This window comes from Suricata suricatta, chromosome 13 (assembly GCF_006229205.1).
Source record: "Suricata suricatta isolate VVHF042 chromosome 13, meerkat_22Aug2017_6uvM2_HiC, whole genome shotgun sequence".
Lineage (NCBI taxonomy): Eukaryota > Metazoa > Chordata > Mammalia > Carnivora > Herpestidae > Suricata > Suricata suricatta.
Window position 1 is genome coordinate 51,777,630 of NC_043712.1, and position 20,393 is coordinate 51,798,022.

General features: G+C 38.3%; 1 protein-coding gene across 1 annotated transcript in view; it reads right to left on the bottom strand.

Annotated features, from left to right (window-relative positions):
- CCDC171 (coiled-coil domain containing 171) overlaps positions 1–20,393 on the bottom strand; it is a 287,055-nt gene that overhangs the window by 186,036 nt on the left and 80,626 nt on the right. Inside the window, exon 12 of the mRNA XM_029919663.1 lies at positions 13,108–13,210. Within this exon, the coding sequence (XP_029775523.1) occupies positions 13,108–13,210 (103 nt within the window). The remainder of the gene's footprint in view (positions 1–13,107; positions 13,211–20,393) is intronic.

A 20,393-nucleotide genomic window follows, 5' to 3' on the forward strand; every position in this document is an offset into this window, starting at 1 on the left:
TCCTCTCTTCTGGTACGTGTAATAGGATTTTGTTTTGTAGACACCTACTTGAGCATTATTATCTTTGGTGATTCAAGGCAATTACCTGAATCCAACTCTGATTAACAATTCCACTAGGGTTGTGGTATAATTATCTGGCAGAAAAGGCCCCCACAAGGGGCAGTGCTTCTTACCAGAGAAGGTTCTCAGGGAAGAATAAATTTTCCATCCTGTTTGGGGCTAATCAATCTCTTGTCAATGGCATATATTTCTTTCATTATCTCATGGCAGATTAGAAGCTGCTAGCCTAATATATAGCACCCAATTTCTATGTTTCTTAGGTATACACTTACCTAAAATTATTACCTAAAGGCAAATCTCTTTTTTTGAATGCATAGCCCATAGGAGAGAGGAGATAGAAAAAAATGTCTCCAAGCTCTCTATTTAAATGTTTTCTTTCAGTGTCACCAGTTGAGTGTCCAAGTGCTGATTTTGGCTCAGGTCATGATCCCAGGGTCATGGATTTGAGGCCCATGTTAAGCTCCACACTAAGTGTGGGGCCTGCTTGGGATTCTCTCTCTCTCTCTCTCCCCCTCTGCCCCTCTTCCCCTCTCACACACTCTCTCTCTAAAATAAAAATAATAAAAATAAATATTCTCTTTTAGACAAGTTCAAAACACTAAGTATTTTGTCATAACCCAAATAAACAACTACTGCTTTTCAAGCCAGTGCTATTACTTCGGGAACCTATAATTGTACAGTAGAAACATTAAATTGAGTCTATCTCTTTAACCTTCTCAGACATTCTCTTATCTACCTCAGTCTCCTGTAAGACTCCAAAAGGAAAGTATTATTAAGAAATAATGGAGAGATATGAGGCCCAGGGTGGCTTAGTCAGTTAAGAGTCTGACTTTGGTTCAGGTCATGATCTCACAGTTCATGGGTTTGAGCCCCACATTGGGCTCTGTGCTGATAGCTCAGAGACTGAGGCCTGCTTCAGATTCTGTGTCTCCCTCTCTCTCTGCTCTCACATGCTGTATCTCTCTCTCAAAAGTAAGTAAACATTTAAAAATCATAATAAAAAGAAGAAATAATGGAGAGACAACAGAAGACAAAAGACTGAAGTTTTTTAGAATACGTGTGTGTGTATGTGTGTGTGTGTGTGTGTGTGTGTGTATAAATACATGTAGAACATGAGTAGTCATGTTATCCTCAGAATGGGGGGGTAAGGAAACCCTGTTATTTAATGCGGATCTTTAATCACATAGTAAAACACAGAAAATAACATTCAAACAGGTTTGATCTTCACCTAAGAAAATCTTTGAAAATCTAAAGATTTAATACATTGATACCAAGAAAATTCCTTTTCACTCTAAAAGCATTAAATATAAACATCTTGTTGGCAGTTATGCTTTTCAAACTGAGACTACATTCTGTATATTAAATTTTTTTATTCACTGAGATCATAAACAAACTTCTTCCTTATCTTGTAAACACAGGTACCCATTCTGGAGTTTTTAAGGAAAATGCCTTACAACTTTCCTAACATACAGAGAATATTTATTATGTCAGTCTTGCTCACCCACTCCCTTACTCTGTCTCTAGGGAAAGTGAAAAAAAAATTCCTTTACCAATGTTTGAGAAATGTATTGGTGAGGGGAGCCCCAGCACCTAGATGAGCTGGCTCTATATGGCTTAATAAGCTCTTGATAAGCCATCAAGCTGGGTTCCCTGAAATCAATGAAGACAATCATATTTGGAGTGACAAAGGCCAAGTGGTAGCACTTAACTTCCAGAAACAAAATGGACATGGTTACCATAATGGAATCAAAGGAGTAAACAAAATGGTTTTACACACAGAGATCGCAGGTGTTGGCTAACTGATCATGGTGCTCATAGGAGTAAAATAGATAGGCACTCCACTTAAATGTTATCTGATTTGGGAGTTACTGGGTGGCTCAGTTGGCTAAACATCCAACTCTTGATTTCAGCTCATGTCATGATCTCACCATTCGTAAGCTCAAGCCCTGCATCAGGCTCTGCAATGACAGTGTACAGCCTGCTTGAGAGTCTCTCTCTCTATATATACCCCTCCCATGCTCGCTCACTCTCTCAAAATAAGCAAACTAAAAAAAAATTTTTAATAAAAAAATAAAATGTTATCTGATTTGTAGAAGAAGAAAAGTTCTACATCCAATCACCAAAGGTAGGACTTAAATCAACACAGAAAAGAGTCTTGGCTCACAATAAATTACCAGACTTGAGCTAGTTCATAGACCCATTGTCCTTTGAATAAAGAGGAAAGGTCCCCTTTGGAAACCCTAACATACTTCCAGAAGATCATACTGTAAATCTTCTTCCTAGCCTTCCTCAAAGAATCAGGCAACCACTTACAATGGTGACTATGAACTGGAGAAGGGGCGTTCACACCGGGATAAGGACACACTCAGTTCCTAGAGAACTAGCATGCTATCATGGTTCACTAGTTAGGGTAGGAGCTTTCAGAGGTCAAGAGACCCACTGCTGTGGCTCGGGTCTGTCACCATTGGGCCCATGAGGTATCTGAAGCCACCTTATTCTCCCACTTTGGAAGGCATAGTTAAGAAAGGACAAGTGGAGAAATGAACACCATATCCATATTGGTTACCTGACCCATTCACTGAAGGATTTACAGATAAAAACCAAATAGAAAAAAACCAAGTGAAGGTCACTAGAACTTTGATCTATCAAAACAGTTAATCAAAAGTAATGCCACGTTTCTGAAGAGATTGCAGAGATTAGTACCTCTACTAAGGACTTAAAAGATACAGGGGTGGTGGTTTCAACCACATGAGCATTCAACTTATCTGGCTTAATGCAGAATACAGATGAATCTTAGGGAATGTCAGCAAATTACTGTAGGCATAATCACATGTGATTCTAAGTGCAGCTTCAGGGAAAGATGCAGTTTCATTGCCGGAGCAGGTCAATACATTTCCCGGCAACTGGAATGAAGCTATTTCCTCCATCCTTTCAGAAAAACCTACCCAAACAGTTTCTTTCTGCTGTCAGGGCTAGCAATATACCCTCACAGCTTCACCTCAGAACTATATTAACTCCAGCGTAATCCAGTCTTTAGAAATCTTATTCAACTTTTCATTCCAGAAGACATCACATGTTCTACTTAGCTCTCTACCAAGTTGTTAACAGCATTCTGACTGCTCTGGTTCAAGCAAGTCAAGTTTGGCAAGTCCTTATAGAATCATAGTGTATCGGGTGTCTGGGTGGCTCAGTCAGTTAAACGTCTGGCTCGGCTCAGGTCATGATCTTACGGTTCGTGGGTTTGAGTCCTGCATTAGGCTCTGTGCTGACAGCTAGCTCAGAGCCTGAAGCCTGCTTCAGATTCTGTGTCTTCCTCTCTCTCTCTCTCTCTCTGATCCTCTCCTGCTCGCACTGTCTCTCTCTGTCTCTCAAAAATAAATAAAAAACATTTTAAAATGGTAAAAAAAAAAAAAAAAGAATCACAGTGTAAACTTGTAGGGTGTTAGAACAGAGCAAGTCATCCTCTACCAATAACTATTCTCTTATCATTTTTTAATTTTTTTAATATTTATTTTAGAGAGAAAGAAAAAGGTAGAACATGAGTTGGGGAGGGGCAGACAGAGAGGGAGACCTAGAATCCAAAGCAGGCTCCAGGTTCTGAGCTGTCAACCCAGAGCCCGACAGGGGGCTTGCACTCATGAATCATGAGATCATGACTTGAGCTGAATGAAGTCAGACACTCAACCAAATGAGCCACTCAGGCACCCAACTATTCTCTTCTTGAAAACCAAGCTCTGTGGGGTACCTGGATGACTCAGTTGGTTAAGCGTCCAACTCTTGATATTGGTGGCTCAGGTCATGATCTCACAGTCATGAGACTGAGTCACACATCAAGCCCCACATTAGATACTGTGTTGACCATGGAACCTGCTTGGGATTCTCTCTTTCTCTTTTTCTCTCTCTCTCTCTCTCAAAAATAAATAAATAAATAAACATTTAAAAAAATCAAACTTTACACTTGCTACTAGTCCTCAGCAGATCCATGGCCACCAATTTATCATGTGACCTGAACTGCCTATCATAAAACCATTATTGTCTGATCTACCAATCTATAAATTTGGGCATGAACAATAGCACTCTATCACCAGATGAAAGCAGTCTATACAGGGTGAGGACACAAGTATGTTACATGAGCCAATAGTCCAGATTCCAATGGGCCCTTGTCTTGTTACATTGCTTCCTCTCTTAACCCACACCCTGAATCCATGAAAAATTTCCTATGACCCATTGATTAATGGGAGACAAAAATGGGCTCAGTACATAGACATTACTGTATGATATGCTGGCACGAGTTAAAAGTAGACAGTTACACTACAACACCAGTCAAGGGTGGCCCTGAAGGATGGTGATAAAGTGAAATCCTCCCAGTAGTCAAAACATATAGACCTGTCACTTTGCCTGGAATGCGAAATGACCAAAAGTACAAATATACACCAATTGTGGATAGTAGCTAGCTGGCCAGGGCTTCAAAAAGAATACAACTGGAGAATTGGTACCAAGGAGATCTGGGCAGGAGCACATGGCTACACCTCCCCAAATGGGCACTGTGCAGAGACAAATCAGTGCCTGGGTGGCTCAGTCAGTTAAGTGTCTGACTTTGGCTCAGGTCATGATCTCACAGTTCGTGGATTCGGGCCCCGCATCAGGCTCTGTGCTGACCGCTAGCTCGGAGCCTGGAGCCTGCTTCAGGTTCTGTGTCTCTCTCTGTCCCTCCCCTGTTCACGCCCTGTCTCTCTCTGTCTCTCAAAAATAAATAAAATGTAAAAATTTTTAAATTTTTAATAAAGTAGAAAAGGATCTTAACAGTCAGGAGGACAAGATGAGGCATTCTGTGGATGTCAGCCAGCATCTTTTCCCAACCACCTTTGTCCTTACCACCTTTGTTTTCCTTAAAACAAAGAGGTCATGGCAGCAAGAATGGAAATAATACATGGGCTCCATAACATGGACTTCCATTCACCAAGACTGATAGGAGTACAGCCCCTGTTGTATGCTAAATCTACCAACAGCAAAGACAAACAGTGAACCCATGTATGACACCACCGCTAGGGGGACCAGCCAGCCACCTGGTGGCAAGTTGATAATACTAAGTCACTTCCATCATGGAATCATGGAATGTTTTATTCTTACTAAAGTAGACACTAACTCTGGGTATAGAGTTTCCTTCCCTGACCATAAAATTTCTACTGAAAGCACCAACTGTGAATTTACAACCACTATAATTACAGACTCCACATACCACTGCTTCTAACCAAGCAACTCAATTTATAGCAAATAAATATGGAAATGGGCTCATTTTCATAGAATTCATTGGTCTTACTATGTTTCCCATCACTCTGAAGTAGCTGGCATACAGAATAGTTGAAGAGTCATTGTACTGGCTGGACAGCAACATTTTGAGGAACAAGGATAATATTGTCAGGATATAGATACAGAGTGTGCTGTGAGTCAGCAGATCAATATGTGGTATGCTTCTCCTATAGCCAGGATTCACGGGTCCTGGAATCAAATGTTGGAAATGGAACTGCCTCATCTCACTATTACACCTAATGATCCACTAGTGATGCTTTTCCTATCCCAGAAACTGTAGATTCTATTGGTCTAAGTCTTGATTTTTGAGGAAAAAATGCTTCCAGCATGAGACACAGCAAGATTCCATTAAAATGGAAGCTGGGAATATCACCTAATCATTTCTGGGCTCCTCAATCCAGGAAACCAAAGAGCAAAGAAGGTTCTTCTGTACTAATTGGCCTTGATTATCGGGGAAATTTTGTGGTATGTCTAGAGCAAACTAGAGCATGTCCAAAACAACAGGACATCCCACATGGCATGTCTTCGTACACTAATGCTCTGTTAACAGACCAGGGGCACCTAGCTGGCTCAGTTAGTGGAGCACACAACTGATCTTGCGGTTGTGAATTCAAGCCTGTGTTCAGTGTACAGTTTACTTTAAAATAAAAATATTTTTAGGAGCGACTGGGTGGCTCAGTTGGTTAAGCATCCAACTTCAGTTCAGGTCATGATCTCAGTTCATGAGTACAAGTCCCACATCAGGCTCTGTACTAACAGTGTGGAGCCTGCTTGGGATTCTCTCTCTGTCCTTCTCTCTGAACCTTCCCCACTTCTGTGCATGCTCTCTCTTTCTCTCTCTCCCTCTCTCTCAAAAATTTAATAAATAAACTTCAAAAAGAATAATAAAATAAATAAATAAAATCTTTTCTTACAAAAAGTTAATAGACCAGTAATCTCACTTCTGAGTATATAGCTAACAGAAGTGAGAGGCATCTGGCTGGCTCAGTTGGTTAAGGGTACGAGTCTTGATTTGACTCAGATAATGATCTCATAGTCTGTGTGATCGAGCCCCATGTTAGACTAGGCGCTGACTGTGTGGAGCCTGCTTGGCATTCTCTCTTCCCCTCCCTTGCTTTCTCTCTTTCTCCTTCACAAAATAAATACATTTTAAAAAAAGTAATTGAAAGCAAGATCTTGAAGAGGGATTTCCATGTTTATATGAGGAGTATTCCCAATAGCCAAAAGGTAGAAGCAACCAGAGTGCCTTGGTGGCACAGTCGGTCAAGTTTCTGACTTCAGCTCAGGTCATGATCTCACGGTTCATGGGTTTGAGTTCCACTTCAGGCATTGTGCTGACTGCTCAGAGCCTGGAACCTGCTTCGGATTCTGGGTCTCCCTCTCTCTTTACCCCTCCTCCACTCATACTCTGTCTCTCTCTCTCTCTCTCTCTCTCTCTCACTCAAAAATAAACAAACATTAAAAAAAAAAAAAGGTGGAAGCAACCCAAAGGTCTATCAACAAATGAATGGATAAACAAAATGTAAATATTATTCAGCCTCAAAAAGGAAGGATTCCTGTCACATGGTATAATATGGATGAAACGAGATCATCATGCTAGGTGAAATAAGCCATCCACAAAAAGACTAATACTATATGATTCCACCATATGAGGTATCTAAAGTAGTTAAATACGGAAACAGAAAATAGAATAGTGGTTACCACCAGCTAAGAGTAAGGGGAAAGAGGATGTGATGGTTTATTTTATGCATAAACTTGACTGGGACACAGATATTCAGTTAAACTTTATTTCTGGGTGTGTCTACTAGGATGTTTCTGAATGAGGTTGACATCTGAATCAGTAGAGAAAGCAGACTGCCCTTCCCAGAGTGGGTTTCTTCATCCAATCTTCACTGAAGGTCTGAATAGAATAAAAGGCCCAATAAGAGGAATTCTGTCTCTCTGCCTGACTGTCTTCAAGTTGAGACACTGGTCTTCTCCTGCCTTTTGATTTAAATTCAGACTGGAACTACACCCTCAGTGCTCCTGGGTATCTAGCTGAGCAACTGCAGATCTTGGATTCCTCAGCCTTCAGTACTGTGTGATTAATTAATGATCCCATTAGAGCACTCTTACTGAAGTCACTCCCTTGGATTTTACAGATGGAAACTATGAGCATGATGAAGCAGGCCAATTTTGTTCTATACACCTCAGTGGATTGGGAGGTGAAAGAAGTAAGTGAGAAAAATCTAGCAAATGATAGTAAAGGAGATCTGTGTGCTGCTCTGATAGGCATCCTCAGATTCTCAGAGATCCATGAATCTCCAGTTAAAAAGTACTAGCCATGGGGTTCACAAGGACAACTAGAATTCTTAAGAAGATACAAGATCTAGGCAATAGTCCTTTACTAAAAAAGTAGAGGAGAGAGGATGCCTAATGGCATCAAACACTGTTACTATTATTTCCCAGGGTCTTCTCCAGTAGAAAGAAAAAGAATACCTCTAGAGTATTACAATTTCCTCAAGGAAGGAAAGGTTGAAGAAGGTTGGAGGGTTCTGTTTCAGTTAACATGAAAGTCAAGCACCCCGAGGAGGATCCAAGACCCAGCCACAAGGAAAGCTTTTTTCATGTAACTAACCAAAGAAAAAATACATTCTATATGTTTATTAACATCCTCAGGCAGAGGTGAAACTGTGTAAGAAGAAACACTTGAGGCAGAGAGACTGCATAGGTTCAAAATGGGAAAGGATATCTCCCCATACATACCCTGTGTAAGAATTTTCACCAAAAAGAAAGGAGATATAAACGGTTGTAGTACTTCAATGTTGGTGGAAAGTAGACATAGGAAATAAATGTCTCTGTTCAAGCAAATTGAGACAATCTTGCCTAATAATAGTAGGCAATCAAGGTAACATTTCTATGACCGATTTAAGATTGTACATCTTTTCCACTTAAGGTCAATCTTCCTGGTTACTCCTTATGGAATGCTACCTAAAAGACCACTATAATTTAGAAAAAGACTCCATGAATAGCTTTATAACCTCAAAAGTTAAAATGCAAAATAGACACTAATTCATTCACACTTTTATTCATTAATATTCAACAAATATTTGCTGAGTGACTGCTTTGTGCCAAGGAATGTTCTAGCTGCTTAAAGTACACTGGCAAATAAAAGAGACAAAGATCTTTGCCCTCATGGAGCTTGGATACTGTGGTGATTAATTCTATGTGTCAACTTGACTGGGCCAAGGGATGCATGTAGAACTGGCAGAACATTCCTGTGTGTGTCTATGAAGGTGTTTCTGAAATACATTCACATTCTGAATCAGTAGACTGAGCAAAGAAGATCTTCCCTCACTAACGTGGGCAGGCATCATCCAAACCATTGCCTCCCTACCCACTACTACAGACAAAATGGCAGAAAAAGGACAAATTCTCTCTTCTTGAGCTGGGACTTCCATCTCCTCCTCCAGACCCCAGGAACCCCTAGGTGCTCAGGCCTTTGGGTTCAGACTGAATTATATCAATGGCTTTCTTCATCCTTCAGTTTGCAGATGCCCCACAGGTCATGGGATTTCCCAGCTTCCATAACCACATGAGCCATTCCTATATATATCCTATTGGTTCTTTTTCTCTGGAGAATTCTAACTAACACAGATAAAGTAAATGTACCATGTAGTGTCTTATAAATGTTGGACAGCTACAAGTGCTATGCTATGGGGAAGAAAACAAGTGGAGCAAAAAAGGGAGAGGTAGTTGAGACAAGTGACATGGGAATGAGCAGAGGGGAGCCTTTATGGAGTGAGATCTGAGCATGGAACTCTTGATCTCGGGGTCATGAGTTTGAGCCCCATATTGGGAGTAGAGATTTCTTTAAAAAATAAAAAATCTTATTGAAAATTTTTAAAAGAAAATAAAATAAACAAAATAAAATAAAAAGGCAAGAGAGAAAGCTATGCAGACACACCTACATGAAAAACTTTCCAGGTAGAAGGAATGGCCTGGCCAAAGGCCCCCAAGGTGAGAGCATGTTCGGTGGGCTCAATAAACAGCAGGAGGCCAAGGGGCCCAAACAGAGAAAGGTACAGAAGAGGCCAAAGGGGTGATCAACGATAGGGGCAGACCATGGAGGGTCTGGAAAGACACTGCTGGCACTTTGGCTTCTTTGCTTCGTGAAATGCAGACCTCAATAATATTTAAAGCAAAGGAATGGCATGCTCTGACTTAGGTTTTCAAATGATCATTCTGGTGGCATTAGAGAAAACGGGCTGAAGGGAGAGCCAGGGAGAAGCAGAGACCAGTTAGCAGGAGGGGGCAGTGTCAGGGGCATTAGGAAACAAACAAGCCGTGAACTGGCACACGGATCAACGGTGAGAAAATCACGCTAAGTCCTCTAAGTAAATAAATTCCTGAGTGTCTTGGACCAACTGAAACTTTGCCTCATCCTCTACATGAAGATAAGCTGAAGGGTTACTCTTGCTTCAGAAATACTTCCTAACATACAAGTCCACAGAAGCTGAAGAAGATGGAACCTAGAACACCTGGCAGCTACTGTCAACTCGATTAAAATTCATCCCAAAAAGTCACATTTTCATTCATTCTATTTTAAAATGCGAGTCAAAAGAAACCATCTAGTACCCATCTAAATTTCTACCATAGATTGCTCCTCCTGAATTGGGGAGTAAATACCAAGAATATATTTTACCAAGAGGTAAAAAAGGAAGTAAAGCACTATTCCCTGCGAAACCTCTCTTGAAAACCTTTCTGGAGGTAACTGAATTAATTCTGTAACAAATTCTAAGGCCTAGCTATCATCATATATGTTTCTGTTTTAAATAGACCTTTTTTCCCAAAAACATATACTGTGAGATATTTACATATTTATATCACATATGCACACAGAATGTTAGCCTAGGATACGTTTTTACATTACTGTATTTGCAAGGAACAAAATATTTGTTCAACTTTGTGTAGGTGAAGCCAGGCCTGGCATAGCAGACAATCTTAATTGTTCAAGTTCTTCCATAAAATTGTAAGCATATTATTATTTATCTATTATTAAGCATATAATTATTATGTATATTATTAAACATATATAGTATATGTTGTTTATAATTTGTGATTATAATTACATTAATTATTTATAATTATATATTATATATTTATGTAATTTTCTTATAGTTATATATAAATGTATAAATATATTAGTTATATAGAAATATAATTATATATCATATAAGTATAATATGATATGATTACATATAATATGTGTAGTATATTATCATTATTATTATTTCTATCCCTCTTGGTGAAGTAACAAAGCCCCAGCCTTACACTGGTTCAGGGAGTGCTTCCCAGTTTTACAGGGCTGTTTTGTGGAAGCCAAGGGTCAGAGGGGAAACCGGTCCCAAGCAGGTAAAGGTATGAGCCATGGTGCCAGCAGGAAAAGAGATGGCACACTCAGAAGAGTTCATCAGAAGAGAATTTAACCAAGATATTTCTAGAAATGGCAGGTTTTGTTAAATTACTGGAACAAAGAATGCTTTGCCTTGTAAAGGCTGACCTCTATAGACTGTATGATCTGGGCTCCTCTGCCCTCTGGCTTCTGGTCACATTTGGACAGGAGGTTGAGAGGGTGGAGGAAGAAAGGAAAAAAGGAAAGAAAAGAATGTCAGGTGTTAGTTTCCTCTGTTTCCTCTGCTCTGATGCACTCCGGCGGGGGGGGGCGGTTTCATTTGTCAGCAGCCACTGCTCTGTGCAGGCTCTCCTCCACAGCTGTGGCTTGTGTGTGACAATGTGCCCTCCACTGGGCCCTTGAGGCTTAGGCACAGTACTGGTTTCCCGCTCTTACTTGTTCTTGCTGCCCTATCCTATCTTACTGGTTTTCTGAACCTGTCCATGTTTCTGTAAATATCCAGAGATCAGAGAAAAAAATGGTTCTTGGTGGGCAAAAGAGTAAATAAGCAGCACCATATGGAAACAAAACCCACCCACGGCAATACAAAAAATCACTAATTCACCATACAGTCCCTTTTCCAGAAATGTGCGTTTATATGGGAAACTCTCTATAGAGTGTGCATTTATATGGGAAACTAGGAGTTTAAAAAGGATGGTTACTGAAAGATAAAAAGAAAAAGAAAAACTTTAATAGTCTTCTCCTATAGGCTGAGCAATAGCTCGTGAGTTGCTTTGTTATCAACTATTTCATTTTAAAATTCAAAGGAGATATGACCTCAATATTTTTAGTTTTTTTAATTCAACTCAAAAGAAATATTTAAAGTAACACTGAAGCATCAGATATACTATGATAATTTAACAAGTTTTAACACCACTAAGCAATACATCTCAGCATTTACTGCAAAAGAAAATTTTATCCTCCATAGCTTTAGCAAATATAATTGAACACTGGATATCTATTTTTTTCAATGTTTACTTATTTTTGAAAGAGGGAGAGCACAAGGAGGGGCATGGGGAGAGAACAGCAGATCTGAGCGAAGCTCCGTGCTGACAGGACAAGGCCCAAACTTAAGAACTGCAAGATCATGACCGAGGCCGAAGTCGGACGCTCAACCACTAAGTCACCCAGACACCCCAAGGATAGCTATATTTTTCATGTCACTTTTATACATCTTGATTTTTCCATAGTAGCAAACCATGAAACACTAATGCTTTGGGGAAAAGTTTAAGTCAAAAAAAAAAGTTACCAGTTAATTTCATAATTATGGCTAAGATAGTATAAAGGAAAAAAGCAGACCATAAAAAAAGAAACAGATAATAGCAAAACACTAAATTTCTAACAGTTCACTGGCACGAGTCTGCAGATTTATAAGGTACAAAGGTGCCCCAATCATGTATCCCTCTGATTTTTCAAGCACAAATGTTCCTGAACTTACAAGTTCCTAAAGAACGCATTTGCCAAATATCTGTTTGATTCCTTCAAATAACTGAGTCCGGGAGTTCAACTGTAAAGTGTAATGAATTTAATTTTACATGCCTTTTGAAGAATACAATTGGGTCAGAAAACAACTAAATAACTCGAGGCTGACAGTAGAGCAAAAGAAATTTGAGGTAGAAAAGTAAAAGTACTTAAGTCAAAGCTACTATGACACACATAATGGCATAAATACACAAAAAATGAAGCAAGTAGAAAATCGTGAACAGCATTCATTAGCCAGCCAGTGCTTCCACTATTTCCCAAAATACGTGTACCTAATATACAATTTTTATACTCCTTTATCTTCACAGCCATGCTAATACTAAAGCCGAAACATTTTTCCTAAGCACTCTGACCTGCAGAGTATATGCAGGGGAGCAGGAAGCAAAGGCGAAAACCGGCTTAGCATGTGCACTGTTACAGGCTGTGTCCTACATAACCTTTTGAATGCATGACCTTTAAGTTGTTGAAGGTTGCTCAGAGTTTGGCTCAGTTTGATGGAAACATCTGTTCCCCTCGCAGGTATACTGTAAGGACTCTTTTCTCAGTTGGATTCAGAACACAGCAAGCGAGCCCTTGTCTGTCCAATCATGCAGACCCCAACACTTGTAAATCAAGTTCTGGGAGGGCAGCAGCAGGTCCACATTCCGTCACCCTTTCTCAGCCAGCTAGGCCAACTGACCGCTGTGAGAACTGCTCTTATCATGTCATCAAATCGAAACATGTTGAGATAAGGGACTGGAAGAGGCATCTGCAGAATTCCCAAAATGTAGTGACTTTGGAACATTGACAGATGCAACTGTCATTTTATACCTTCAACTAACCTGATGTCCACTGGCCCGACACAGTAAAGCTGTCCAAGATCGATTCCAATTCTTTCACATTATTTTCACATGTCTCTACTAGAAAGGCCTGGTGCTTCTTAGCCTTTTAATTAAGAAAACAATTACACATAATAAGGTCACATATTATAAGAGCTATAGATTTGTGTGAACATAACCTATATGGCACTGCTAAGTATAAACAAGCTAATAATTACTCCATTCAAATCTATTATTAATAGAGCTCTTTCTGTCTTAATCATACCTTTTACTTGGCTGAATGTAATTCTGTGTAAGTTCTCGGTAACAATTTACTGAGACCTTGGTGCCTGAAACCATTTTATACATAATAATTTTTTTTTAACCTTACAGCAACCCAAGAGGGAAGGGCTATTAGTATCCCAATTTTGCAGATAAGAAAACTGAGACAAAGAGGAATTAGGAAACACTTAACAAGATCAAGATTGCAGTCACGTGGCAAACGTCCAGAAGGTGGTCAAAAGTGAATACAGTATGACCACATAGAAGGAACTGCAGCAGTCTACACAAGAGGAAATGGTAGCACAGGATAAGGTCATAATTGTGGAAAGGAAGGATGGGGTCAACATACTTAGAAGATGGAATGGCCAGGCCTTGGGACACTGCATTGGGTTAGGCTTCATCAGATTAAACTGGATTAGATGTAATTGGATTGGATTGGATTGGATTGGACTAGATTGGATAGAATTGACGACCTTGCTTAGATAGAAGGAGGAGTCGAGTGATCCCAAATTTCAGGCTAGAAAAAGTGGCAGATTCAGTAGTACAGTGAGAACAATAAAGGTAGAGAAAGTCTTATTTTGGCTGTTTTTGTTTATTTACTTGCTTGTTTTGGGCAGGGAGTACAAATGAATTCTGTTTCGATCACATTGCATTGGAAATAGCTTTTAAGATATTCCCAGTACCAGCACAACACATGACAAATAGCAGGCTTTAAAAAAATTAATTTGAATTATCAAAGAACAAATAGGGGTACCTGGGTGGCTTAGTCAGTTAATCAGCCGAATTCAGCTCAGGTCACTATCTCATGGTTCATGAGTTGGAGCCCCGCATTGGACTCTGTGCTGACAGCTCAGAACCTAGAGCCTGACTCAGGTTCTGTGTCTCCCTCTTTCTCTGACCCTCCCCTGCTCATGCTCTGTTTCTCTCTGTCTCAATAATAAATAAAAACATTAAAAAAAAAACAAATAAAATAGAAAAGTATGGGAGGCAGCTGAACATAATGGTGTAAAGCTCAGGACATAAAGGTATGTAGTCCAGAAGAGAAGACAGGAATAGGTTTGGAAATCACCTACAGATATTTCCTGAGGCTTACCTAGAAAACATTAGGCTGGAAGAGAAAAGAACCTAGGACAAGACCTTAAGAAACTACACAAGTTAATAGTTAGAAAAGAAAAAAACAGCAAAGAAGACTGAAAAAAGAGAAATAAGAACAGAAAAGTATAGCGTCATGAAACTGAGATCATTTCAAAGACAGAGTTGTCAGTTATGCCTCATATCACATTATGTCTAATATCAAACAAAATGAAGACTAAATACTGCCCAATGGGCATAGAGGTCATTGGTGACCTTGATGAAACCTGTTATAACTCAGACTGGAATAGGCTGAAGAAGCAGTAAGCCTGAATTGTGTTTTTTGTCCTAATTGAATGAGATATAAGTCAGTGGAAACAGGAAGTTTAGACAACCCTTTCCTGGTAGGAAGGGAAGGAGAAATAAAGGGAAATAGCTGGAAAGAAGAATAAAGTTGGAAAAGAGTTTTGTTTTTATTTTTTAATACATGAGAAACTTAAGCATATTTTTTTTTTGGTATCTTCTTTTTTTTTTCTCCATAATACTTTATTGTCAAATTGTTTTCCATACAACACCCAGTGCTCTTCCCCTTAAGTGCCCTCCACCATCACCACCACCTCTTTCCCCCCCTCCCCCTTCCCCCTCAACCCTCAGTTCATTCTCAGCATTCAATAGTCTCTCAAGTTTTGCATCCCTCTCTCTCCCCAACTCTCTCTCTCTCCGTTCCCCCTGGTTCTCCATTAGGTCTCTCGAGAAACTTAAGCATATTTAAAAGCTGATGAGGTAGAAGCACTAGTGAAAGAGTGCTTATATATACAGAAGATATGGGAGAATACATAATATATAACAAAATTATATCCTAAAACATATAAAACTAATAATACTTTCTTTAGGAATGTCAGTTCAATTATCACTCTTTCAGAAAAGCTATCCTTCACTTTACCCCCTGACTATATCAATTCTTCTCAGCAATTATCACAATTATGATTCTATATTTATTTGAATAGGTCTGTTACTAGTATCTATTTCATATAATTTAAGCTCCATGAAAGGCGATTTGGTGAGATTTTTGTCCTCACCAGTGTATTCACAGCACCCAGACAATATTGAATATCAAAAGTAATAGTTAAAAAACCATTTTTATATAAAGTATACATTATAAGGCTATAATTTTTAATTCAAATAGGATCATAGTACATATACTGATATATAACTTACTTTTCCATTCCTATATGTCTTTGACATCTTTCCACATCACATTTTTTTTTAGTTTTGTAGTACTCCATTGTTTAGATGTAACATTAATTAATTTAACCAGTCCCCTATTACTAAAATTTATAGGCTATTTGCAATTTTTGCTATTACTGATAATAGTACAATATACATCTTTATATGTGTACTCATATATCTTTGCATAAGCAAGCAAGTATATATCTGTTCAATAAAGCACTAGAAATAGATTTGATGAATAAAAGGGTATGAACATCTATTTTTAGACAAGTGTTACCAAATTGCTCTCTAAAGAGTCCTACAGTGTATAATACCATGTCCAGTATAAATGCCTGTTTCTCAATATCTTCCCAATGGTAGGCATTATCAACTTATTTTAATGTGCACTTCTTTCATTTTTAAATAAGATTAAGGATCTTTTCATATGTTTACGAGCCACCTGTACCTCTTTTCTTATGAATTCCTTTCCACATCATGTGCCCATTTTTACATCACGTTGTCTATATTGACCGTAGTGATTTATAATAGTCCTTTCTAAATTACAGAAAGGATCCCTTTGTCATACATGTTGCAAATCATTATTGCCAATTTGTCACTCACCTTCTAATCATGTTCATAGATACAAAATTATATTTTTAAGTGATCAAATTTATCAATTAATTTGCTTTGGGACTTCTAGATTTTGTGTCAGACCTTCTTTAATCCAAGATTATAAAATACCTAATTCCCTTTTTCTTCCAGTGTTTTTTTTTCCATCTTTTTTTATGGCTCTTTGATCAATCAAAAATTTGTTTGATATAAGCAATATGGCAGACCTTAATGTATCATTACAGAGTCAAGGTTGGTTATGAAATACCTTTCCCCAGAAAGCACAATGAGATGACAAAGACCTAAGTTATATTTCCACCCTGGTCTACAATATCTCACACACTGCTAAAACGAATGGATTGCTGGCTTAATCTAACATGTCATTCTCTTTGTTTCTTCCATAATCATCTTATCTTTCTCTAGCCTACAAAGACACATCCTTCACTTTTTACTAACCACGATGAATATCACAAATGGATACGCATATGAATAAAAATTTCTAATGCAATCTCTTGAAGAAACATATAAAAGGCATATGCAAATATTCATACCTAGGAAATGATAAATGGGTCCTCCTGATCTGTAGTGGAGAAAGTTGACTCAAGCCATAAATAATAGTAAAATTAAATAAGGGACACTGTTAATAAGGTTAAAAATAGCAAAAAAAAAAGAATAAATACCTTTATTTAATTATGAAGCTTTTTAAATGAAATTGTACTGTAAACATAGGTTGAGCTCTTGTAGCAGTGATACATAATCCTTATAATTTCTGAATTTTCTTTAATGCTTATTCATTTATTTTGAGAGAGAAAGCATACATGTGAGCAGAGAGGAGCAGAGAGACAGGGAGAGAGAATCCCAAGCAGGCTCCACATTGCCAGTGCAGAGCCTGATGCGGGGCTTGAACTCACAAACTTGAGATCATGACCTGAGCTGAAATCAAGAGTCGAATGCCCAACAGACTGAGTGACCAGGCACTCTTATTTTCTTTAATTTTTAAAAATGTTTTATTCAAATATATTTTATGCCATTATGAAGGAATTCTAACTAAAAACAGAAAAACATCAGAACCTATAATCAACATCACATACTTTCTCTCACCTTTTCAGCATATCTTCCTTCTAAGAATCATTACATCCCAAAGTGTTTGTAGGACACAAGTAGAGTTTGCTCAGCTGAACTGAACATGATCCAGTCAGCTTTCATGATCATCACCATCTGCGGCTTTCCCTCAATCATAATTTTTTGGGGGAGAGAGAGAGCAAGCATGCGTGCAAACAGGAGAGAGGGGCAAAGAGAGAGACAACCTCAGACAGGCTCCAAAATCAGCGCAGAGCCCAACAACTGGGGCTTGATCTGACCACTGTGAGATCATGACGGGAGCTGTAATCACAAGTCGGAGGCATAACTGACTAAGCCACCTAGGCACCCCTCCCTCGATCATATTAATGATAACTAATATTTCTTACTTTTCTTGCCTACGCTGCTGCCATGAATGTAAATATTCTATGTTCCCAATTGTTAGTATCATAAGATGAAATATTACCCTCCCTATGTAGATTTCTAATTAGTTTATCTTTCTTTTTTTAATTATTTTTTTAATGTTTTATTTATTTTTGATACAGAGAGAGACAGAGCATGAGAGGGGGAAGGGCCGAGAGAAAAGGAGACACAGAACCGGAAGCAGGCTCCAGACTCTGAGCTAGCTGTCAGCACAGAGCCCAACACAAGTCTCGAACCCACGAATGTGAGATCTGACCTGAGCCGAAGTCAGAGGCTTAACCAACTGAGCCACCCAGGCGCCCCAGTTTATCTTTCTATAGGTACTACCTTATGATCTGAATGTAGGCCTTGACATAAAGAAATCTCTCTCTCATCCCTCTCTTTCTCTCTCTCTCTCTCCCTTACACACACACACACACACACACACACACACACACACACACACACACACAAAATGACATCTTATTTTTTCCCAGGTCAAAGATGAAACGTGAATTATCAAAACTTAGTAATTTATGTAAGAATAAATTTCAAAATAAAAGCAAAAAGAATCACTTTCAAAAAGCTTACTAAAAAAGCTTTATGCTCATATTATAAATTTAGAAAGTCAGCCATATAATGACATTTAAATACACAGATACAAACATACATACTCGGTTGGTGCTATTTAATACTATTAAATTTTTAAGGGCCACGAAGAAAGACAGAAAATGATTTTCATATAAGCAAAATCAAGGTTCATATACAAATACTACCCCTACTCTTGAAGAATCAATAATTCTTTCGTAAAAAATTAGAATAGAATGTTTACTAGCCTGTTAGTTTTTAACACCTGCAAAATCAGGGACATGTCATTCTAAAGCAAACCTAACAGACCATATGAAACAAAAATATTATCAAGAAACACTAACTTTACCACAAAGCATAGCAATCAAAGCACTTTTCAAAATCTGAGCCAATGCCAGCAATCATTATATTATATAATCACTTAAACCCCCAAAGTATAGGGAAAAAAACATACACTTGACCATTTTCAATCACAAGTTCTTTAGAGAATAAAATATTCTTTGAACTAAACCTCATGAGAACTAGAATTCCCTTTTCAATATATGGTATCTCCTAGAGCTGTAACTAAATATTACTGAGTGGCAGAAAAACAAATCTCAAGAAATGATGGACTTAAAAAAATTTCATTGTAGAAAGCACAAAGCAAATCCTAATAATACCAATTTTTAAATGATAGCTCCCCTGCTTCAAGAGAGGCAAATATAAAAACTCACCATAATGACTAAAAGACCCAACTGGATATGTTGAGCCTCTGATGGACTTTAATGAGCATAATCACTAAGCAACTTAAATTAGAAAGTCAGTTTTATTTAGTAGTTGATTAAATCATTATTAAATTCATAGATTGTGAAATTAATAGTTCAATTTTAATCAAAACTTTTCAAAGTCAAATTCAATAGTGTGTAACACAGAACATGAAACTAATTTGGTTAAATCTGTAGATGTCTTATGTTGAAATTCTATTAATTCTATGGCATTAAATATAATAATAATATATGATTCATTTATCAATTGTGCCTTTCAAATCCACACACTGAATAGGAATTTCATTAATATAAAAGTACAATTAAAGTCATTTGGGTTTATATTTCTTAAATGCCAACAAAAGATTCAACATACCCCGTTTGGGCTTTTCTAGAATGATATTCTGTATTTCCTGACACAGTGGAGCTATCACTTTCCAACTGGATTATTAACATTTTCTGTATCCTGACTTAGGCAATCTCTAAGACTCCCTCCAACTCTAAAAAGCTCAGTTAGGGGCACCTGGGTGGCTTAGTCGGTTTCACTCAGGTCATGATCTCACAGTTTGTGGGTTCAAGTCCCGTGTCAGGCTCTGTGCTGACAGCTAGCTCAGAGCCTGGAGCCTGCTTCGGATACAGTGTCTCCCTCTCTCTCTGACCCTTCCCTCCTCGCGCTGTCTCTCTCTGTCTCTCAAAAATAAATAAAAAACATTAAAAATTAAAAAATAAAAATAAATAAAAAGCTAAGTTATACAACTATTATTTTTAAGCCTCAAAACTTCCTGAAGTCTCTGCATATCATTAATAACACCTTGATCTAAATAGTATACCTAGAGAGGAAAGTGGCTTTAATTTTCTCTTGCAATGCAACAGAGAAGATAAAGATGAAGACTTGAATAATGACCAGGAACATGACCTAAACCAGAAAATAAGCTGTTACCTCAAAGGAAGAGAAAAATTACCTCTCACCTATATTCTAGAAAATACTGAAAATATTACGTTCAAAAGAAACATAAGTGTGGGGGCACCTGCGTGGCTCAGTCAGTTAAGCATCTTGACATTGGCTCAGGTCATGATTTCACAGTTCACGGGTTCAATCCCCCTGCCGGCTGTCTGTGTGCTGACAGCTCAGAGCCTGGAGCCTGCTTCAGATGCTGTGTCTCCCTCTCTCTCTCTCCACCACCTCCACTGCTTGCACTCTGTCTCTCTCTCAAAAATAAACAAACATTTTAAATAAATTAATAAATAAAATAAAGTTTCATTTCCAAGAGCAAAAGGTAAATTATTCCTCTTAAGTCATTTTCTCCTCAGTCAAAACTAATTATG